The sequence below is a fragment of the Mesoplodon bidens genome, assembly GCF_964165515.1.
Source record: "Mesoplodon bidens genome assembly, chromosome: 14".
NCBI lineage: Eukaryota > Metazoa > Chordata > Mammalia > Artiodactyla > Ziphiidae > Mesoplodon > Mesoplodon bidens.
This window is the reverse complement of record NC_138170.1, coordinates 9,426,290-9,450,702: the sequence shown is the minus strand read 5'-3', so window position 1 is coordinate 9,450,702 and position 24,413 is coordinate 9,426,290. Positions and strand designations below refer to the sequence as shown.

At 48.6% G+C, this 24,413-nt stretch overlaps 1 protein-coding gene across 1 annotated transcript in view; it reads right to left on the bottom strand.

Moving 5' to 3' along the window:
- Nucleotides 1–23,184, bottom strand: part of TCF7L1 (transcription factor 7 like 1) — a 165,049-nt gene extending 141,865 nt beyond the window's left edge. Inside the window, exons 1-3 of the mRNA XM_081254021.1 lie at nt 22,928–23,184; nt 22,781–22,844; nt 22,415–22,542 (exon numbers count right to left, since the gene is read on the bottom strand). Of these exons, the coding sequence (XP_081110147.1) occupies nt 22,415–22,542; nt 22,781–22,844; nt 22,928–23,173 (438 nt within the window). The 5' untranslated portion in view covers nt 23,174–23,184. The remainder of the gene's footprint in view (nt 1–22,414; nt 22,543–22,780; nt 22,845–22,927) is intronic.
- Nucleotides 23,185–24,413: the final 1,229 nt, after the last annotated feature.

Here is a 24,413-nt window from a genome sequence, read left to right as displayed (position 1 = left end):
ATGGCTCATGGGCCCAGCCGCTCTGCGGCATGTGGGCTCTTCCCGGACCAGGGCACGAACCCGTGTCCCCTGCATCGGCAGGCGGACTCTCAACCACTGCGCCACCAGGGAAGCCCTGTTATTATTTTTTAATATGAAAAAGAAAACAATCAACAACACAGACTCTAGGTAGAGGAGACAAGTGTTGGCTAGAGATAGGACATGGCAGGTAACACCTTTCCTCCCTCATGTGGCGGTGTCCCCGGGTCCATCTGGGCACGTATGGGTACTCATCAAAGCTCTCCTTGGGACGGCAGGCAGGCTCCAAAACCCAGAAACCAAGTGACCATCACTCAGAGCGCCTAGGGAGGAGTGAGCCGAGACACCAGGGAAGCACCAGAGACGCTCTGGGAGGAAGCTGGCCCCCATCAGTAGCCGATGGAGAAAGTAAGCAGAGAAGGACTTTGAGGGGCAGAGGGAACTGGCCGACGTGGCAGGAGGAGGCTGCCAGAGCAGCACGGCCAGCAGGATACCTGGTCCAGGCCCAGGCCTGCTGTGAGGGGCCTTGGAGAGTAGCCAGATGTCCCACTTCTCCCTAAGCATCCCTTTCATCAAGGTTTCCACAGGCCTTGGGCCAAGAAAGCCTGAATAAGATCTTTAATTTCCTCAGGGCTCTCCCTTCTCTGATGGCAAAGGGCCCAGCCCCAAAACTAGTCAGAGGACAGGCCCTGAGGTGGGAAGCAGTAGGAACAGCCAAACCTGACTCCCTCCACACCCCACAAGATCTCTGAAGTGCAGGCAGCTACCTGTACCCTTCTTGGCCTCCAGGGCTCTGTGCGCAGAGACCATCACTGCAGAATCTCTGCACACGGGCAACGACAGCAAGGTAAAGCGTGAGGAAAAGCCAAAGCGGGGCAGGCATCTGCCCACTGCTTCCTGAGAAACCCCCAGCGGCCGAGCCTTACGAGGGGCAAGGTGTGGCTCTTTGGACCACAAAAGAGGCGCAGACCAGGGTCCTGAGGGTCCGTGGTTGGTCCAGGAGCTCAGGGAATCAGAGCTGCTCCAGGAGAACAGGCTCCAGGGCTGCCTACAGGCCATTCGAAAGGACCATGAGGCCAGTAGACGCTGCAGAGGCTGCAGAAGCACCAGGAAGGGTTTCTGGTCTCGGGCACCAGCCTCTCTCTTGTTCCAGGAATCCCCTTGTCCTGAAGAGACAGCCCGCTGCTATTCATTTACACAGGGCTGAATCCCACCTTCCAGGGCGCTGCAAAGCCCTCCTCCACCACAAAGCCCGATTGTGCTTCCACACCCTCACAGCCAACTCGGGAGACAGAGACTCGCCCAAGGGAAGACAATGTGTCCCAGAGATGGAGATTTAAAGGCGAGGTCCTTCCATAACAGAGATCTTTGTTAGGGTGGAGGGCCACCTTCCAAGGAGAGACAGAAAGGCATGGCGGGGTTTCCGGTGCCAGGAGGCTCTTCGGCAGGTGAGCTGTGGCTATTTGGTTTGGACCATCTCCAAAGAACCAGGTCTCACCGCAGGCCTGACTGAGAGAGAAATGAGCATGCTGTTCTGCTCACATATCCACTTATAGAGAGGCACGATACCATTTCATTAAAGACGGACATGCGAATGAAAGATACATCGAGAGCTGAAAACCCCAGAGTGTTTTTTTCCGCAAGGAGACAGGAAACTGTATCATCTCTCCAAACTACTCCAGCCTGACCTATAAGTGATTTTGGCAATTCAAACGCAGTGATTTTTCCTCAGGACTTGCAATGTGGGCTTCCTCTCTGTCGTCAAACCTCTCTCAGCACAGGGTTTGGGAAGACATTATTTTTACCCAGGTTCTTATCTTCCCACAACAAAACACATCGAAAAAGTGCTGAGACAGCCCTCGGGAAAGTGTGGACCCTGGAGCTCTGGATGGGTTTCAGCTTCACATGGAGTCTGTAGATGGTCTCTTAGACACCAAACCCGGAAGGACAGAGAGGTCCCGGACAGAGGGCAATGGACTGCCTACGTTTTAGAGCACCCATGCCAGAGGGGACAAAGCAGCAAAATGCGTGCTCACTGGTCAGGTCCTGAGGACAGGCTCAGCGAGCCGCTGGGCAGATGTTGTGGCCGCCAGCTCTCTAGCTGCTGCCCACGCAGCCAGAGCTTAAACAGCAGTGCGGCTGGTGCCTCGTTTATACTTTGGATACTTGAGGATCTGAAGTGACCTCCCTAGGAGGTGACTCTGAACCTTCTTCCTTCCCACAGAATGCCTGCTTTCCTCTCGGTCCTCCACACAACATTCGGACAGAGTTCCCCAGCCTCTCTCTATCCCAGAGGGCACCAAGCCCTGCCCACCGTCTGTGCAAATGGTGAGTAATTACCACCAACTGCCTGTCACCTTCTACTAAGCCCCAGGCCTCCCTTGAGCAGGGAAGGAGGGAGAGAGGAGGGGAAGGCGGGAAACCCATCGGGGTCTCTGCAGCCCTGCCCCACCCGGCTCCCCGGGTCCATGCAGACCGATCGACCAGCATTACTCCTGCTCTCCCCCCAGAGGCCTCCAACCCAGTGCTGCGGGCCAGGCAGAGGGCTGTGGGACCTAAACCTCTGTGGGTTCCACAGCTCAGGGCTTCTCAGAGACAACACTCAGGCCTTACGAACCATTTCCAAACTGGAGCCTCAGAATACAACCGCTGGACAGAGCCCCATGGGTCACCCCGCTCAGCATCTCCTCTCTACAGGCCACGTCCCTCAAGCTCACACGAGCCTCCGCGTGGCCCAGTGGGAGGTGGTGCCGGGTGGGAAGAGCCGGGCAAATGTGATCTCTATACCAGTCCCTGCCCCTGCATGGCTGAGCGGCCTCAGGCAAGGATCTTGACCTCTCTGAGGCTTGATTTCCTCCAGAGGAAAGCAGGAATAACCACAGTCCCCACCTGCAGGGTCATTCTGAGGCTTAAACGAGTTAATGTATACAATATTCCTCGGGGACACAGAACACTCAGAGAGGGAGATTGTCACCTCTGCAAAAGGTACTGTTCAGAAAGAAGAGGAATTCAGGTACCAGTCCTGCTATGTTTCTCTCTCTCTCTCTCTCTCTCTCTTTTTTTTTTTTTTTTTGGCCCAGCCTCGCGGCTTGCAGGATCTTAGTTCCTCAACAACGGATGGAACCTGTGCCCACAGCAGTGAAATCACGGAGTGCTAACCACTGAACCACCAGGGAATTCCCCTGCTATGTTTCTCACTGGCTCTGTGAGGTGAGGAACTCTTTGCTTCTCCGGCACCCAGTTTCTTCAACTGTAACTGAAATCCAACCAGTATCTCTAATGTCCCTTCTTAAAAAAAAGTATGTGGGGCTTCCCTGGTGGCGCAGGGGTTGAGAGTCCGCCTGCCGATGCAGGGGACACGGGTTCGTGCCCCGGTCGGGGAGGATCCCACATGCCACGGAGCGGCTGGGCCCGTGAGCCATGGCCGCTGAGCCTGTGCGTCCGGAGCCTGCGCTCCGCAACGGGAGAGGCCACAACAGTGAGAGGCCCGCGTACCGCAAAAAAAAAAAAAAAAAAAGTGTGTGTGTGTATAGACATATACGTACATGCACATATGTGTATATATACATATAATCACATATGTGTGCGTATATTCATATATGCATATGGACACACACATATGCACATGGTTTTATTATTCATGTATGATATGTGTGTTTGTACACCAGGGTTTTTCAACCTCAGCACTACGAACACTCGGGGCAAGATAATTTTTTGTTGTGAGGGACGATCCTGTGCCTTTTAAAATATTTAGCAGCATCCTTGGCCTCTACCCACGAGATGCTCGTAGTATCCCCCTCCCACCAAGTCGTAACAACCAAAAATGTCTCCAGACATTGTCAAATGTCCCCTGGGGGACCAAACCGCCCCCGGTGGAGAACTAGTCATGTGTACACACACACACACACACACACACACACACACACATTAATATGACACGTGCTTTGACAGAGTGAAGAGGTAAGCAGGGTGAGCACAGAGGAACTAAATTTCCGTGTACAGAGCCCTTGCAATGTGCTCATGGAAGCTTTACAGGGATTGAGACTACAAACATACACAGTACGTTTGAGCTTCTTTACATCTGTAAAACAGTTACTGTGCTTGTAAAGACTGCCCGCAGACTTAATTTGGCTTAGACATACAGAGTCCCATTTAGTGCGTAAACTCGCTGGGCCCCAGGACTTCCCAGCTCCAGTCAAGAATGTGCTCGGGAGCTCAGCCTGGGGGTGAAGAATACAGGGGGACCCTGTGTGCTCCCTCCTCGCACACTGGCCTTGAGGAAGAGGAGCCGCCTGGGGCAGCAGGCTGCTGGGGGTCTTGCCCAAGGAAGGAGGGGTTTTTGCCCAATGTGCAATTCCCTTCTCACCGGATGCGTTAGCGGATTCGACTAAACGTCTGTCTGCCCGGTTCAGAAGAACGAGGGGCTTGGTGAACAAACTCGAGGACCCTGACGTGAGACCACAGGTACACACCTACCCGCCTTGCTAATTTAAGTGAAAATGAACAGGAATCATAATGATAGGCGGAGAGGTAAAGTGAAAGAGGCGGAGGTGAATGCCTGCTTTAAAGAGGGGTCTCTGCTTACCCCAGCATTTAAAAACGAGAATCCTGGGACTTCCCTGGTGGTGCAGTGGTTGGGACTCCATGCTCCCAATGCAGGGGGCCCGGGTTCCATCCCTGGTCAGGGAACTAGATCCCACATGCATGCCACAACTAAGAGTTCACATGCCATAACTAAGGAGCCCACCTGCCACAACTAAGGAGCCCATGTGCCACAACTAAGACCCAGCACAACCAAATAAATAAATAAATATTAAAAAAAAAAAAAACGAGAATCCCGAACTCCCTTTCTACTTCATCACGACTTCTGTAACATTTGTTTTTAATTTATCCGAGATCATAATCTTCACTGAGGACCACATGTGAGCCAAACTTGAACTTGAAAACCAAGCTGGGCCTTTTGTTCTACCTGCATTAATGAGTACACAAGGGGGCATCTGATTTCTCCTTCCCCCACCAGTCTCCACACGAGTTCCCATTTATGTAACTAACAACGTGACAGGGGGCTGCAGGCGGTCTGTGGGTACTGGGCCCAGGGACAGGTATCAGGGAAAGAAGGTTCCAATCCCACCTGATTCACCATGTGCCACTGAGTCAAGTTATTTCAAGCACTGAACCTCATATTTATTTATTTATTTTTATTGGAGTATAGTTGCTCTACAATATTGTGTTAGTTTCTACTGTACAGCAAAGTGAATCAGCTACACATACACAGATATCTCCCTCTTTTTTGGATTTCCTTCTCATTTAGGTCACCACAGAGCACTGAGTAGAGTTCCCTGTGCTATACAGTAGGTTCACATAAGTTATCTATTTTATACATAGTATCAGTAGTGTATATATGTCAATCCCAATCTCCCAATTCATCCCACCGCCCTCTCTTTCCCCCTTGGTATCCACACGTTTGTTCTCTACGTCTGTGTCTCTATTTCTGCTTTGTAAATAAGATCGTCTACACCGATTTTTTCAGACTCCACATATATGCATTAATATACGATATTTGTTTTTCTCTTTCTGACTTACTTCACTCTGTATGACAGTCTCTGTGTCCAACCATGTCTCTACAAATGACCCAATCTTCGTTCCTTTTTATGGCTGAGTAATATTCCATTGTATATACGTACCACATCTTCTTTACCCATTCCTCTGTTGATGGACATTTAGGTTGCTTCCATGAGCTGGCTATTGTAAACAGTGCTGCAATGAACCATTGGGGTGCATGTATATTTTCGAATTATGGTTTTCTCTGGGTATATGCCCAGGAGCAGGACTGCTGGGTCATATGGTAGTTCTATTTTTAGTTTTTTAAGGAATCTCCATACTGTTCTCCATAGTGGCTGTATCAATTTACATTCCCACCAACAGTGCAAGAGGGTTCCCTTTTCTCTACACCCTCTCCAGCATTTACTGTCTGTAGACTTTTTGATGATGGCCATTCTGACTGGTGTGAGGTGATACCTCACTGTAGTTTTGATTTGCATTTCTCTAATGATTAGTGATGCTGAGCATCTTTTCATGTGTTTCTTGGCCATCTGTAAGCCTCACCTTTCAATGTATTGACAGTTCCCTGCTAGCTGGATGCACTGCGTACATTCAGTAGCATTATGAAGGTCTACAGAACTCTAGTTATTCACCCTGAAAATGAAGACTGAGCTATGGTTCCCAAAGTGGGTTTGGCAGAGCTCTGGTTCTGCGAGATGCTACTCAGAAATAAAGGGGTCTACATCCCTTCACTCATCCAACAAATATTTGTGGAGGGCCATTCTAATGCTGCCTGATGCTGAGAATCCCATAGAGAACAGAACGGACCCACTCCCTGACTTCTTCAGTGAGGGCAGGCTCCAGAGAAGACAAGTGTGTATCAGGTCATTGTTAAGCCACATATTTACCAGCAAAGAAACATGGTCAAGTACAGGGAGCTGAGCATTTGCAGCAGGGACCACATCTAAGGCTGGGAGCCAGGGAGTATGCAGTGAGATTTATGCACGGGGTGGGGGACGCCAGGTGGAGGGTAGTATTCCAAACACAAGGAAAGCCTTGATCAAATAAGCCCAAGGAATCCTGCGTAATACATTCCTCTCTAAGAGATTCGCAGTGCACACTGGCATGTTAAAGGCCCCAGAAGTCTTGCAGAAATGAAGCAATAGGACTACCTCCTAACATCCCCTGGATGTTACTCTGGGAAATGCTGATAGAGGCACTATTGTTCCCATAGCCTATAAGAAAGTTCAGCATAAAACAAAAGCTCTAGTTTATGTAATTGGAAAACTATCATGTGTCCATTCAGAACAGCCAAAATACCTTGGAGTTGCTAATGTAATTCTAAAGTATTTTCCTTGGCAAAGGCCTAAAAACATATGGTTTCCACAACTGCTAACATACTTCCAGCATCACAGATGAAGGACTGACTGTCCACAGCTACACACCAGTGGGCACTCTGTCTCCAGCACAGAAATCTGCTTCATTTTTAAAAGAATGTACAGCCTGAATACTGGGATTAACTGAGAAAATCTTGATAAAAATAAAAATTAAAATGATCAACCCACCAAAGATCAATGTATCAAAGATTACACCCTGAAAGGTCTCAGAAGTGAAAAATGATTTCCCTTGTTAGCTAAAAATGTCCAGGAGGAAGACAGGTTTTTGCTGTTTATTTTATTATATACGATATATTAAAAAGAGAGAAATGCAATTAACAAATATCCACACAGTACAGATTTTGTGTACAAGGCACTGTGCTGGGGCAATGGTAATCGAAAGGGAAATATGACAGCCAGGATTGCTAAGAATATGGATTCTAGAAAACCAGCAATCCAAAACTGAACATAAGTGCTTGCCCAGGGAATGGTACCATATAGAGACTAGAGACTACATTTCCCAAGGGCTAGGGAGGCCTGAAAACCCAGGACCACCAAAGCTGATAATGAGTTTACCTTAATGAAGTCCTTACTATGTACCAGGCGGTGTTCTTTGTGTCCCTGTACAACTTTACTTTATCTTTGCAACCATGAAGTAGGTCCCAGGAATATAAAAAATATGGCCTCGGCCTCAGCATTCAATGTAAATCTGTTGTTCAGCTGTGGCTTCAGTCTTCAGAAGGCCTGAACTTCTGCATGATGGATGATCACGTGGTCACAGAGGTGACCAACATATCTAATTAGTGTCACAATGTGAGAAATAAGTAAATGAAGCATGTTTGGCTTTGTTGTCATTATCTGAACATGCCCCTTCAAAAACAGGGAAGCATTCCACAGGTAATTTGAGTGGAAACCTCCTTATGAGCTTTTATCTGTTGAAATGCTAACAGTTGGCAGAAGCAGATATGTATATATTTTATTGAAAGAATAAAATATGAGCATGAAAGATGTTAATTTCATAGAAAACAATTCTGATATACAACTACAATTACTAAATCAATAGGAGGATAAATTAACATTATTAAGACTAAAAGTACATTAAAAATAGAGAACATTACATACTTTTAGAACAAAAAAAGTGATTGTTTTAAAATTACAATATGCATATTATATTCTACTTTTAAATCCTACTGATTGCTTGGTATGCTCATACGTTAAACAGAATAAACCTTTAGGAGCTATATATACACGCACCCTTAGCATTCAGACTATGGTCTCTAAACAACGTATTACACTGACAGGAAGCAGAGCTCCTAGAAATGGCTGGTTCCAGGTCTGCAGCAGGAAATCCACAAGATGAACTTGGAACCACACCAGTAACCAGGGAAGCATCAAAGACCACAAGACCACTAGGACTGTGTACGCAAAAAGACTCAGGAGCCATCTTGAAGACGCTCCCACTGGCTAAAGATGGGGCAATCTGAGTTTCAATAAAGATAATAATTGTAAATCGACTGAACTACATACCAAATAGGTTTAAGTCTATGAATTTGTAATGATATTTTAAGAAATAACTTCAGTGGTCACCTTTGGAAACCAACTGAAAACTGGGGAAAGAATCAAATATTTAAATTGCTTTTTCCCCATGATCTAGAGCAGGGGTCAGTAAACTGTTTCAAGGGCCAGATCTTTTCAGCTCTGTGGGCCAATTATGGCCTCACTGGCAACTACTCAATTCAGCCCTTGCAGTGCAAAAGCAGCCACTGACACTATGCAAATGAATGGGCATGGCTGTTTCAATAAAACTGAAATTACAAAAATAAATATTGGGTCAGATTTAGTCTGTGGATCTCAGTTTGCTGACCTCTGATCTAAGGTAACTAATAGTTGATGAGGGGTAGTTTCTTTCTTTCTTTTTTTTAATATTTATTTATTTATTTGGCTGTGCCAGGTCTTAGTTGTGGCACATAGGATCTTTAGCTGAGGCATTCGAAAACTTAGTTGTGACATGTGGAATCTAGTTCCCTGACCAGGGACCAAACCTGGGCCCCCTGCATTGGAAGTGCAGAGTCTTAGCCACTGGACCAACAGGGAAGTCCCGAGGGGTAGTTTCTCTTTTAAAAAATATTACAGCTGATAGATGAAGAAGTAACGATACAAATAGACTATCGCCATTTTGAAACTGCTCAGGAAGCAGTGGATGTGGGTGATGATCATCAGTGGCTGTTAATATCACAGAGAGACAACCAGACCTTAAGTGTCTCACAGTGTAAGGACAACATCTATGAATGAGTCTTGCAAAAATAAGTTGAAAAGTAAAATAAAGTCTATAAAAGTCAATTTACAGAACCAAAAAGATAAAAAATAAAATAAAATAAATTAAAGAAGAGAGAGAGAACCTTGAAGCTTGATCAAGAATCTAAATCCAGCTAATGATTTTCAAGAACTACAGGGGACAGAAAAACATGTTTAAAGAAACCCTGGCGTTGCATTTAACCAAATCCAGACAGACTGTGAGAAACTCCAGTCATCAGATAAAAACCTAAAAATCCTAATTAGGAAGTTCTTTACATCCTACGAAGAACACAGAACAGAATGTCAACTCTGCGACCTCAATATTTCACAAGATTTCAGAATTATATACTGTAATTTCTTGATGAATCATTGATTTATGATTGATGCAGCCACAAAAACTGTGAAGAACAAACTATTATTTTTTAAAAAGGACCAAAAATATCTTGTTCCTTCATCTTATTCAGTATTCACAAATATGCTATAGAGAAGAACAGAAACAATCTAGCAACTCATAGAGCTGAGAAATTGTTCCTGTGTTAAAATGTCAAACTTTAAAAATCCGACCACCATACACACATACACACACACACACAGACTATTACTCAGCCATAAAGAAAAACAAAATTTTGCCATTTGCAGAAACATGGATGGACTTGGAGGGCATTATGTTAAGTGAAATAAGTCAGAGAAAGACAAATACTGTATGATGACACTTATATGTGGAATCTAAAACATACAGCAAACTAGTGAATATAACAAAAAAGCAAACTCACAGATATAGAGAACAAACTAGTGGTTGCCAGCAGGGAAAGGGAAAGGGGGAGGGGCAATATAGGGGTAGGGAATTAGGAGGTACAAAATACTGTGTATAAAATAAGCTACAAGGATATATTATACAACACAGGGAATATAGCCAATATTTTATAATAAGTATAAATGGAGTATAACCTTTAAAAACTGTGAGTTGGTATATTGTACACCTGTAGCTTACATAATATTGTACAGCAACTATACTTCAACCAAAAAATGCAGAAATAAATAAATAAATAAATAAAACAAAAAAAATCTGACCACCAATCTGGCCACTACCACAGTGATAACTGTTTCTGGCAAGATACATCAGTAGATGCTAAAACCAGCAGGCGAAAGTTTGATGAGAAATGGGATATCTACATAGTCTCAAAGTATCTCCCCATAAGACACTTATTAATTACAAAGAAAAAAATAGTAACTCTCTTGGAGAAATATGATAGACCAAATTTTAACCAGGTGATCAAAATTAACACCACCGGGCTTCCCTGGTGGCGCAGTGGTTGAGTCTGCCTGCCGATGCAGGGGACGCGGGTTCGTGCCCCAGTCCGGGAAGATCCCACATGCCGCGGAGCGGCTGGGCCCGTGAGCCATGTCCACTGAGCCTGTGCATCCGGAGCCTGTGCTCCTCAACGGGAGAGGCCACAACAGTGAGAGGCCCGTGTACAGCAAAAAAAAAAAAAAAAAAAAATTACCACCACCTATAATGGGGAAAAACAGATGGCACCGCTTAGGAGAAGCATTGAGAAAGACATCAATGCCGCCTCAATTATGCAGTTTTGTTGCCCAAAATAAACAACCTGAATCTACTTGAAGAAACATCATAAAAAAAAAAAAATGTTCAAGGTCCTACAAAATAAATGGCTTGTATTCTTAAAAAGTCAACACAAAAGACAGATCAAAAAACTGTTCTACGACTTCCCTGGTGGCGCAGTGGTTAAGAACCGGCCTGCCAATGCAGGGGACACGGGTTCAAGCCCTGGGCCAGGAAGATCCCACGTGCCGCGGAGAAACTAAGCCCGTGCGCCACAACCACTGAGCCTGCGCTCTAGAGCCCGCGAGCCACAACTACTGAAGCCCGCGTGCTACAACTACTGAAGCCCGCACGCCTAGAGCCCGTGCTCTGCAACAAGAGAAGCCACCACGATGTGAAGCCCACACGGTGCAACGAAGAGTAGCCCCCGCTCGCCGCAACTAGAGGAAGCCCGTGTGCAGCAACACAGACCCAACGCAGCAATAATAAAATATAAAAGGAATAAATAAATCTTAAAAAAAAAACTGTTCTAGACTGAGGGAGACTAAAGATACATGACAACTAAGTATAGCACAGGTCTTGGGGCCATTCCAGACACCCCCCAGCCCCAGTAAAAATTTTTAATGTTTTTTCTTTTTACTACAAAAGACACTTTGAGGGCTTCCCTGGTGGCACAGTGGCTAAGAAACCACCTGCCAATGCAGGTGACACAGGTTCAAGCCTTTTTCCGGGGAGATCCCACATGCCGTAGAGCAACTAAGCCCGTGCACCCCAACTACTAAGCCTGCGTTCTAGAGACGATGAACCACAACTACTGAGCCCACATGACACAACCACTGAAGCCCACGCGCCTAGAGCCCGCGCTCTGCACCAAGAGAAGCCACCGCAATGAGAAGCCCGTGCACGGCAGCAAAGAGAGACCCCCGCTCGCCACAACTAGAGAAAGGCCGTGCAGCAACGAAGACCCGATGCAGCCAAAAATAAATAAATAAAATAAATAAATTTATTTTAAAAAATGTGTTTAAAAAATTTTTTTGGTCACTAAACATCTTAAGTTGTAATAATACTGTAAATTATTTTGATGACATTTCTGATTTCTTTCTACATCTCAGAGAGTCATCCTACGATATTTAGTTTTAGCCTTGGAAAAATCCTGGTTTTAAAACACAGTCCATTCAGCCAAAATGTACTCAAACACTACCACTCTCCCCATTTTGCCTAAGAGGGCCCCGGGGCACAGGGGTAACAGCCAGACCATGGCTGGGCTAGGGTCCAAGGCCTGACTCACCGTGGCCAAATCCTAGTCCCAGACCCCTTAGCCACATATATCGCTGGTCAGTGGAGTGTGCTTTTCTACCCCTCAAGCCTCGGGCTTCTCTCCACCATTCCTCTCTCCTCTCTTTTGGTACAAGCTCAAAGGAGCAGCTTACTAAGGTGTTCTCCCCATCTCTGGACTTTCTCACCAGCCCCTCCTCTTCCTGCATTAACTTTCCTTAGGAGGGCCTGGGAACATGCCCATGAGGATGATCTCTTTCCCACTCCAAAGCTTCAGACCAGTGCCTCTCTCCCCGACAATCATTTTATTAACAGAAACGCTTAAGCTGTAAAGTAAAGGTACAAAGTGTTTTCGTCTCACGAATCTCTAAGACTCCCACTATACCTCTCCTCTATGTAACCCGCCTGGAAATGTTTAAATAGATGATACGATTAATAAGCAATGACTGTATCTAATTTACAGACAGACTAATATTCACACATGTACAAGCAAGTGGGGCTGGTCAGGAGTGGAAGTAGGCAGTAGACCAAGTCAACAGATGCACATACCAGTATTGCATATTGTGGTATCTAAGGATCCAAGTTTAGTACCTCAAGATGTCAGAAGACAACACAAGGGAAACTGAAGGGGAAAAACATAGATGACATAGAGCTGCACAGCACAGGAAAGCAAAGGAAGATTAAGATCGCAATAAATACCATCTCTGAAACTCTAAAGACACCAACCATTAAGGCTCTGACTCTACCCCAGGCAGAAGCAGTGACTAAACGTTCCTCCTGTTAAAGGGCTGGGAAGGCCACTGAAAAGAATAAATGCAGAGATGTTGCTCATTAGTCATTTTTTATTCTTTGTATCTTGCTCCAAACAGCATTTTCACATTAATTTGGCCGTCCACTTTCAGTAGAGGGGAAATTGCAGCATTGTGATTGGAACGATGGCTTTATGACCTTCTGGAGAAGTGTCTCTGGACCCCTCGCTTGCTCTCTCAGGCTCAGCTTCCTCGTGGATAAAACAGAGATTGTACTATCAGATGTGCTAACCGCTGTAAATGGTGTGACATAGCACCCTGGAACACTGCAGGTGCCTACAAGGCTGTTTTTTTTTAAATACTGATGTTCAAATATTCATGCTGTCAACATTCAACAAATGTCTATGCATCATTTATCATGGGTCAGGTGTTCTAGTTTAATAAAGAAATACTTTGAGATGCACTTTCTCCATAGCATGGCTTTCTGCCAGGGTTGCTGTCCATCCCGCTGAGTAGTGGAGAGGGTAAAGCTCCAGGGGGTGCAGCTGGGCCCTAGACCGGTTTCCATCACTCATAATTGATCTTGGGCAAGCCTACCATCTCCCTGAGCTTGTGTTCCTCACCACTGGGGTGAGCTGGATGGTCCCTTCTAGCTCAGAGGGCTGCAGGGTACCCATGTGGAGTCCTTGCACAAGAAACTCAGGGAGGAACCCCCAATGCACTCCTAGAAGGTACGTCTTATAAATCCAGCTGACTCTAGTGACTCTGGTATAACATTTTTGGAATTTATGGAAACAGTATAGTCCTAAATATCAGAAATCACTACTGCCAACAAATCTGGACTCGTGAATTGATCAGCTTTTCTTTTCTCTTTTTTTTCCCCTTGTTGGTTATTTATTTTAAATATAGTAGTGTGTACATGTCAATCACAAACTCAACTTTTCATACTGCTCATTCCTACTTCTTTTGCTTTTCTTCCTTATCATCAGATCCATCTATTTCTTAATCACAGTTACTATCTCATATTTACATCTTTGTTTTTCCACACAACACACTTTCTATAGATATTCCTACAAATAACGGCCCCATTCATGTTATGAAGTATATAAGACATTTATCTCGCCAAGATTAATGCCTTGTGATACGCAGATCTCCAAGAGGGCTTAGATAGGACCCCCGGCGCCTCCCCAACTTCTATTAACCATACTTGGAAGCCCCTTATTACTCTTCCCACCATGCTACTGTTTTCAGAAAGAGACCACCTGGAAGATAAATTCGGTAAGTGAATAAAAAGGTATCAAATTACCTGATTCCTAATTTCAAACCATCTTACACACACACACACACACACACACACACACACACAGAAAAGGGGTGGTGGTGGGGACTAACACATTCTCTGCAATTCTCTGTGTAAAAATTTAGTATTTATTTCTCTAACAGTCAATTTACTCAGTTACAGGTGATTGGGACTGATTTTTAACTTATAAAGAACTTTAACAAAAGCAACCAATTTATAAAATATTTTATAAAATGCACAATAAGGAAATATTTGCATACTTGGTTCACCAGAGCTTGGTTTGTTAACCAAACTACGTTGTAATCCAAATTGCAGGGGTAGCGAGCAAGCTTGCCCCTCCCACCTCCTTCCACCCTAAAGACACACGTGTATTCTTCCAACCTCACTGATCTCAACAGGAAAAAACAGTCCCCCAGCTCAGAAAAGTTCACGTCTCCGTTAGCAGATAACCACTTTTTCTCTGAAGGAAGGTAACGTGGTGGTAAAATTCCTGGGGCCGCCACCTAAAGGTTATTTGACGCCTGTGGAGCACAGATAGCACTGGACGAAGAACTTCAACCACAGCCGCTCACTCACTTACACAACTGTTTATTTGCGAAGGTACCCTCCCAGGTCCGATTTGTAAAGTTGGAACAAATCTACCTGCCCTCCACCCTGACTGGTAACTCACGTCAGGATTTCTGAACTGGGAGACAAAGGTCAGCTGCCCGTCTCCCAAGAGGGGGAGGAGCTAGTGACATCAGGCATGCGTGGAAAGTCACAAGGGTGAAATGGGAAGACCCAGACTTTGCACTCACAACCAAGTTAAAATCTTTGTGCTGTCGATGACTAGTTGCATGACCCTGAACAAGATACTTGACCTCTACAAGTCTGTCTGCCCAGCAGCAAAATGGGGATAGCAAGTATCTACTTCTTAGGTCAGAAGCAATGACAAATGTTCAGGTTTTAGCAACCATTGCCAAGTGCTTTCCCAATGCGGTGGGCTGTCAACACCCTTCAAGAACAGCAACTAAGCGCACCCACTTCACCGTGCATTTGCCAGCACTGAACAGTCTTCGTAAGACAAAACCTTTGTTAATTTGGTGGCCAAAAAATAGTGCTTATCTGTATTAACACTTCTGACTACCTGGGAGGCTAGTTTCACATAATTAGTAGGTATTCATAGTCTCTTCTTTTGTGAATTTTTTGTTTACACTTATTTTCCACAATTGGGGTGAACACTTGGAGTCTTGTTCCTCCTCTTGAATGGAACAGATTTCTAAACTGCTATAACAGTTTGGAAGTGTATGTGTGACTTCATTTCCTGTCCTGAGGACTCCAGGTAACTGGAGTTATCATCCCTCACTACTTCCACAAAATCTCATGAAAAGGGTCATGTTCAGGAAAACATTTTTATGATTTAATGTTCAAACTTTGAACTTTTCCCGTGAAAAATCTGTAGGCTCTACACATGATGAAAAGGAAAGACTGAGGATTCTGAACCTAAAACCCTTTAGAACCTTAAAGCTACCTGGCAATGGAGGGAAAACTCAGCATCTCAGAAAGAAGCTGCCCAGTGCCCCAGAGCTGTTCCCTGGGCAGCACACACAGTACAGAGGAAAAGGCAAGCCCCCTGCACCCACCCCATGTCCCCTCATCCCCAAATGCCAAGGTTTTGGAAACTGCAATCATTTCGCTGCTCCCTAAATCCAATCCAGTTTGCGAGAAAACAGTAACACATGGGACATATAAAAACCTCCTCTAAAAATACATTATTAGATTAGCCAATACGGGGCAATTCTCTACATGCTTTTTTTTTTTCCAGTCCTTTCCCATCCCCGATAACTTCACACATGCCAACATCTGTCCCTGACTGAAAATGAGTTGTTTTGATCCTCACCTCTACCCCCCCTCCAAGTCAGCCAGCTCCAGACAATAAAAAGAGGAACAGTTTCCCAAGTGTGTCATATCTTTCAATCCATGCACAAACATCTCATTATTCCCATGTGGCTAAAAGGTTCCCAACAAGTTTGGCTTTATAACTGGGTACAGAGGAAGGGCCTGTGGTCTCCCTACTGCCAACAAAACGCCAGCCAACTTGCTCTTGGTTTTTTACTGATGATCCCGAAGTCATCTAGACACCCAACGCACTCCCCCCCAGTTCCTGCACCTCCACCTCCGCACTGTTTTTCCACATCCCCTTCTTCAACGCTTGGGCTCACCTGCAAAGTCAAGAGAACAGTACCTCCTGTTGGTGGATGGAGCTACGGAGCATCCTCCATCTCTGAGGGAAGAAGACTGCCTTCGTCCCGAAGCGCTCAGTCTCATCTCTTCCTCCTCTTGTTCCCCATTGACCCTCCACCCTACCCTGCCGCTGGTATGAACAAGCTCCCACCCCAGCATCCTACATGGACCCTCTCCGGAGCCTGCAGTGCTTCCCATCCCTCGCGTTGCCACAGCCCATCTTCTTAAATGGGTTGTCCAGAGTCTGGTTTTCCAACACCTTCCAGGTTACGGGAGATAGAAAGTGAAATGCGTAAGGCAGGAGGCTGCTCGTATGTGTGGGAGTCTGGTGTGGGTTCTGGCTGAGGAGGGAGGGACGGGCCACACGGCGGGACCAGCCCTGGTTACAGCACCTTGACCCCCGACGGAGAAGCCTGAAGCTAGCATCTCTGCCTACCTACCTTTCTCGTCATCACCTGCCTGGAATACTGCTCTCTGCAGGCACCAGTTGCTTCCTGATAAGTGAATTCCCAAAGCTCCTTCGGAGTCCTCAGGCCTCTTCTCCCCTCTCCCTGTGGCATCGGACACTAAGGAGCACCCCACCCCCTCCCTCCCCTCCAGCTACCGTGCAGTCGCAGCACCTAAGCTCTCCTCCCACCTCGGCAGAGACCCCTTTCCATCCTTCCTCAGTGACTTCTGTGCTCTGAGCACCTCCTTCCTTTCTTCTCCTGCTCCCTCGCATCAGCCTGTTGCTGAAGCTTCAACTATTCCCTCAATATCCCCTCAAACCCAGTGCCTCTCCAACGAGACTGAGCAGCTCCTCTACGTGAGACCCTCTGACAGACCGTGTGGGCTGTTATTGCTAAAATAGTTCAAAAGCGTCTGTCCAGCACTGGGGAGGCAAAGATGGAGGGCCAGGGCCCCACTTGCCAGAAGTCACACCCCACGTCTCCCAGGCTCAGACAACAGGAGTTAACTGTGACATCAGCCCCTCCCTCCCTCCCTCCCATCCATCCACCACCTCTTCCCATGCAAACTCAAGCAACCATGCCAGTCTCCCTCATGCTACCTTTCCTTTCCATTCAGATACTCCTAAGCCCCTTTCACCTCGCCCCTAGCCTCTTGTGAGTCTCCCAAGCATTCTAGCTCCTCCCAGGTCCTCTCCCCACAATCACTATTATCCTTTTAAGCACATGTATGAGTCACATTATTTCCCAGCAGAACTTTGGATGGTACCCTGCTGCTTCTTGAATAAGGGCAGATTCCTTCACTGGCATTCAAGGTCTGGCCCCTTACCCTTCCAGGCAAATGGAAAAACTTGCCTTACCCCAATGGCCCTGAACTCCTAACCCACTCCATGCCTTTGCTCTCCCTGTGCTGGCTTCTACCTTCAGATGTACGTGCAGGACTTCCACTTTTCACTCTAAATACCTTGGTACTGTTTAAATTTTTTATAGCTAACAAAAATTACTTTGAATTAAAGAGTGATGAGTTTCAGGGACCAGTCTAAAACAATTTCCTTTACCTGCCTTCCTTGACCATGCCAGCCCAAGACACTTTTTCTATTCTTTTTATTCTGAAAATTCTTCTCTGAATTTTATTGACTCTTAACGTGGACTTCCTGTTATAGTGGTTTGTACTAACGTTACTTCTTCCTAACTCGATTTTTAGGTCCTTCAGGGCAAAGCTGGGTCTAATTCAGCCTAACTCCCACAGTCCCTTCCTTAGTCATTGCCCAGGATAGGCAATGAAGTCAAGGAGTTATGACTTTTATCTTAAGGATGCCAATCTGAATTTCCCCAGTGTTAGCAAGTAAAAATGGACTCTACGTTGGAATATAGGATCTTTACATTATGGATTTTCCAATGAGTTTATCATTTAAATTCCTTTTTATGCCACAATGTTTTGGGTAACTTTGCACATCACTGTAAAGGCTGGAACACTCTGTATTGAAGGTTAGATGTGTGTGTGTGTGTGTGTGTGTGTGTACATGTGCTGGCCTACTTTTTCAAGATTCCCCAGAAGTAAGATCACTGAAGAATGAGACCAACCTAAACCTTTCCAAAATTGTGACAGAACAAGCAGGTATTCTCTGTCAGATCCACCCACCCAAAGAAAAAGGACTGGCAGGGTTTGAGTCTCTCCACAGAGTTTGTCATCAATTGTCACCCCAGAAATCTAAGTGCCAAAACTTCAGCAACGCAGGCAGGGCCCTCGTAAATGCTCATTCCATGTGAAAAGCCCTCATTAAACCCTGAGTTATATTTAGAGAAAAATAGAACAGAAGTTATATTTAGATGAAATGGCTTAAAAGAACTTTCCCAAAAACAGCATGTTTATACCGATCTTCCAAAAGAAGAGGTTTTATCAATACTTGGCTTTTACATACAACTCCTAAAAACCAGAAAATTTCTCTATACATACACAAAGATTTCTGCTTGGGCTCCTTTGTGTCAGGAAGGAAACAGGAGCACCCAGGAGATCAGCAGGACTGCCCATGGGAAGCAGTGGGATGCGAAGGACTTTAATACAGGCTCATGTTTGAAGGACAGAGTAATTTCCTACAGAAATTTGAGTTGTGATGGTCTGAGAAATCTATGAATAACTTGGTGCTTGAGCTGCACAACGGCAGCTCTAAAATTTATACACTGGACCCCAAACTATAGATTTCCTCAGCAACTCTACCTGGAAGCGCTCTTTTCCAAAATGTCATTAGCACTCACATTGTGGTCACGGTCAAACGCCTATCACTTTGCTGCTCACTCACTGAACCACACGCTGCAGTTTCTTTTTGGCTCTGATTAGTCCAACTATTTTTGACATCCACTTTCTTCTGTGCTGACTTACATTTTCCTAACAAAATTCTAGTCAACAGCACCAAGGTGGTTTAGTGAACTGGTGAAGCCTTTTCATGAATGAATGTATAATTTCGTGTGACTACTGGAAGGAGTGACAAGTGATTTGTGGCCGTTATTCCTCTCTTCACAGGCCACAGGGTCCCCAGAGCTCCAGATGAGAATGAATCACGGCTCGGAGGCTTGGCACACACCCCAGGTTAAGGGGACCTCTTCTCTAAAGAGACTCAGGAAGAGGCCACTTCCCAGCCTCCCAGCCAAACCAGAGTGGAGGGCAAAGGTAATGCATGGGGAGGAGATGGCCAGACTGGAGGACTGGCTGGCCCCCAGTTGTCCCAGAAGGAATTTTGCCAGTGGGTGAGGGTGCTGCAGCCCTGCTGCTATTCCTAGGGTCAATTAATACCCTGAGAACACTCCAGCCAAACCTCACGTTTGCCTCTGGCTTGGTATTTCCAGAAAGTGTTAGGGCATAAGAGAACTAAGGTCACCCAATTTTATATCACTTATAGGCCTTAGAGCAGCAAGGACTAAGGTTGTGAAATTTAGATATGAAACCAAAAAAGACTTAGGCTGCTAAAAGAGAGACCAACCAGATCATATAAGCCACCACCCCCCTCACCCTTCAGCCACGTTCCTCCCCTTCTCCCCCCCATATCTATCTATCAATACATTCCTTTTACCAGGCAGGGACCCCTACAGAGGGCCACTCTGTCTGCACCTATAGTTTGCCTACAGTAAGAATCACACTAATTACATTAATATAATCATCCAGAGGAAAAGCATCATCTCAGTCCTACAGTCCAGACAATCAAGTGCTTAAGTGTTTTCTCCCTTGCTTTCCTAACAGTCATTGACGCCCAAAGATAGAGTCAAATTAGCAGGTTCTACTGAGCTGATCTAACTGCAGGAAACTTCAATAAATTTTGTAACCACGCAGGTCAAAATACAATGACAGACACATAAGGGGCACAGAAACAATGCGGGCATTGAACCTACTTTTCTGCAAGGGCAATTCATCAGGGAGGCAAGATGGCAACAGGAGAGTGAGACAGGACATATTAAGCCCTGTATGAAGGATCAACAGGGAGAGGGTGAGTGTTCTTGGAGGCTCAGAAAGGAGGCTAGTGACATGGGCTCAGGCAGGGAACAACTGCAGGAATGAGCAGGGACCGTAAAAAGCATGCAGAGGGGAAAGGCTGGCTTCCTCAAGGAGGGCTCCAAAAATCCCATGCAGGCCTGGATGCAGTAATCAGGAATAGCCAGTACCAAAAAGAAGCTGCCTTTGGAAGCTCTTAGGCAAAAGAACATGTAAGATGGGAGAAAGAAGGAAGGGTGGTAGAAGATGGTAGAAGAAAGTAGGGGACTGACACAAACAAAATCTGTCCCATTTGGGCTCCTGAGGGGGAGGGGAAGAGCAGCATATGAAGACAGGCAGTCGTTACCATTCAAAGAGGAAGAATCAAAATGCCCTGGTGAGAAAGGGGAAAGGGATAGCTAGCTTGAGTGAAATAGTTAGTCATATTTGGAACACTTCTGGCGACTTTATCTGCACCAGGACATGGATCGGTGCTGACTCACAGAAATGCCAAACTCTTTTTCCCAGACAACTAAAGGTAAAATGGAGAAAAGGGACTCTGATAGTGTAGTGACCTACCTTTTCACACACACAGGTACAGAAACCCTACTAAAACTTTCAGAACTGAGCCACATCTGCGGACACGGAAGAGAATCTGTGAAAACCTGAACAACGTTACGGCAGTTTGTTTTGCTCAACTTTTACTCACACATTTTTCTTTTAACATGAATGAGAAAAAGCAACAGCCAGATGCCCGTATCCAGCTCATATTCAGGACTTACATTCGGGAGTTCCCAGGATGCACCAAGGCAGGGCCAAAGGTGCTGGGTCTTCCCTGCTTGAAAGGAGAGGGCTGTGCGGCTCCACTCTGCGCTCGGTTGGCCAGAGTCCCCAGCCTCCACTCCCACACCCCAACCGGCCGGCAGAGCGGCCCCACTGAACCGGCGGCAGATGTCTCCACTCTCCACCAACCGCTGTACCATGACGGCAGGGATGGTCCATTCAGCACCAGCGTTTCCCAGGCAGCCCTTTAACTATGATTATTATTTAAGGACAACTTGAGCATAAAGTGAGTTTGTCGGGTCAGCTCTTAAGGCGCCAAACACCTTCCACCCCGAATCAAAACAGCACGAACTGGCGGGCACTGGGAAACCGGGCAGGGAGCAAAGAGAACCACTACAGCGTGCGGGCGCCCAAGCAGCAGCGCGCAAGAGCCTGGCGCATAGTAGGCAGGTGTTCACCCAAGATCTGCCATCGGACCTAGCACCTGGGCAGGGGGCCCTCGGCTGGGGTGGCAACTCAGGGGACAAAAAAGCCTGGCCAGCCCGGGCTGTGCCCCTCGCAACGCGGGGGGCGGGAGTTAGAGCCAGGGAGGGGGCGAAGGAATCCGCCCTCATTTGCACGTCGTCTGGGGCCCGGTCAATTTGCTTAATCACGGCTCTAAATGCCAGCGCGCAGCACACAATGCGCGCCCATTAACAGGTTTAAAGTGTCGCAGCGCTCGCTTTAAATGAGAAAAGCCGGCAACAAAGGGCGTAAAAGCCAAGTTCCTCAACTTGAAGAATGCCTCGATTCGCCCTCGAAATCATCTTGGCGAGTTTAAAATCCCGAGCTCTACAGAAAAGTTGAGGCCCCCGCGCGAGGGCTGGGGGTGGGGAGGGGTGTGTGTGAATAACCCGCCACGAATACTGGGTTTCTTAGGAACGAACTCACAGCCGCCCAGCGAAACTGGAGTCGTGGGGCAACGTCGCCAACCCAGCTCCCCCGGCCCCACTGCCCAACTGCCAGGGAAAGCTGACCGATTTCCAGGAAGGAAGCGAGACCCCCCACACACACACACACCCCCGCCCAACCGGCACAAATCCAAGTTTCCCTTTAGTGCGAGCAAAGAATTCTGAAGACCAAGGAGGACCCCAGAAGTGGACCCCAAAGCCGCTCCCCAGCAAAAGGGGAGAATGTAAAGGCACTTTCTTTTCATTGCAGGCACTGCCTAGCGCAGCCTAACCCTCGTCCGCCAGAGTAGTTCAACCCCGTAAGCAAGTTCTGCCCAGGATCCTCACGGGACGGCCCCATCCCCCATCCCCCACCCTGTCGCCGAGCCCGGGGGCACATCTCGCGGGCCCCGGCCGCCCACCCGCCCCGGCGCGGCGGGACGGGCACTCACCGTGCGCGCTCCTCCCGGAGACAGGGGTCCGTTGGGGAGGTACGGGCTGCTCAGGTCCGGGATCATCAGGAACGGGTACCCAGGGTAGGGGGGACCCTTAAAGAACGCGCCGTCCTGGGGCCTTCTCACTGCGGGCAAGACCAAGGAGGGGGTAAGGTCGGGGTCCCCGGGACAGCGCCGCGGCTGGGGACCCGGAGTGGGGACCGGGGACCCGAGCGCCCCCCACGCGCGCCCCAGGACTGCTGAGGCCGACAGGGGCGGAGAGCAGGGCCACGGCCACGGGGGTAAGGGGTACCGAGAACGGCCGGAGATGAGGCGCCGAGCGCCGCGGGGCCGGGAGTGAGGGCTGCCGGGGCCGGCGCTTACCTTCGGCGAAATAGTCCCGCGGCTTCTGGAAAGCGTCCCGGGCGGGCTGCGGACGCCTCTCCGCCTACGGAGGAGACACAAAGGCGAAGGCGGGTGAGCGAGCGCGGGGCTGGGGTCCCCCGGGGGCGGCCGCGAAAGCCTCCTCACCTCCGAGTCCGAGCTGCTGCTCTGGTTCTCCGACTCGTTGACCAGGGACGACTTGACTTCGTCCAGGTCCCGCTGCGCCGAGGCGCTGTCGCTGCTCGGCTCCTGCTCCTCGCCCCCCTCGTCCTGGAAGGGGATCAGCTCGTCGTTGGCCCCGAGGTCGTCCCCTCCGCCGGCCGCCCCGGCGCCCGAGCCGCCGCCGCCGCCGCCTCCCCCGCCGCCGCCGCCGCCGCCGCCGAGCTGGGGCATGGTGGGGCCGCGGGCCGGGGCCGCCGCTCTCGGAGCCCCTCGCCGCCCGCGCCCGGCCCGGCGCCCGCCCCTCCCTCCCTCCCGCTGGCCGGCCCGCTCCGCTCGCCGCCGCGGCGGCCCCAGCAACAAAGTTTGACAGGGCGTGGCCCGGAGGGAAGCTGGGCCGGAGCGGCCGGGCCGGGGCGGGGGCGGCTCGGCTCGGGCCCCACCGGCAGCGCGGAGCCCGGGGCTCCCCAACTCGCTGCCGCCGCCGCCTGCTCCGCCGGGGTGTCCCAGCGCCTGGCCCGCCGGGGAGGGGCGAGCGGGGAAAGGGAGGAGGGACCGGCGCGCGGGCCAGGGGGGCCGGAGGGAGGAGCCCCGCTGCAAGCTGACACCCGCGCGCCTCGCACAACCCGGAGAGCTCCGGCGCGCACACACTCGCATTCACACTCGCCTGCCGCTAGCTCACACCTTCCGGGGCTGCGCCTCCCCGCAGCTCGCACCGCCCTCGCGCCCAGACTCGCCCAGACCCCCTCCCCGCGCCCTACCCTGCACCCCCGCGGCCTTGTCCCCAACCTCCGGCCGACCGCTCGGGTCCCGCCCCCACCCCTAGGCATCCCCTAACTTTCTTCCCGAGAACCCCCAGAACTCCGCACCGGCTCCACACCCCCTCCCACCGGATCCGCGCGCCGGCGGGCGGCACTGCCCCCTGCGGGAAAGCTTCGGACCCACAGACCGGCCGGGGACACTCTCGGTGCCTGGAGACCTCGCAGCGCTGGGTCCCTCCCGGCCTGGTCGCCCTCGCCGGCTGCGTAGGGCACAGGATTGGGGAGATGTATGGCACCCCGGGAATATGCCGGGCGGCCTCCCGCTCCTCTTTCCTGTGGGGTTCCAACGCGCCCCCCGCCCCAGGTCACGTTTTCGACTTTGTTCAGGTGTCCAGAGTCACCCAGGCTGAAATCCCAAAGATCACCTTCGCCCCATAGTTCCGGACTAGGTCCTTAATCGAATAACTCACGGTCTTGGTTTCAGAGAGAATTCGGATTTGGTTCGTTGCGAAGGAAGATTGTCTGCCCAGTGACCTTTGAAGCGTTCACGAAGCTGCCTTGAGAGCCAATGAACGTATGAAAAATGCCCGACCAGCCTCATGCTTAAAGAAATGCCTCCTGTGATAACATTAAAATATCATCTCTCCACCCAGTTCAGAAAGTTTGAAAAAGTGGATCTTGTGTCCTCCATAGTGGGGAACTACTGGTGAGAG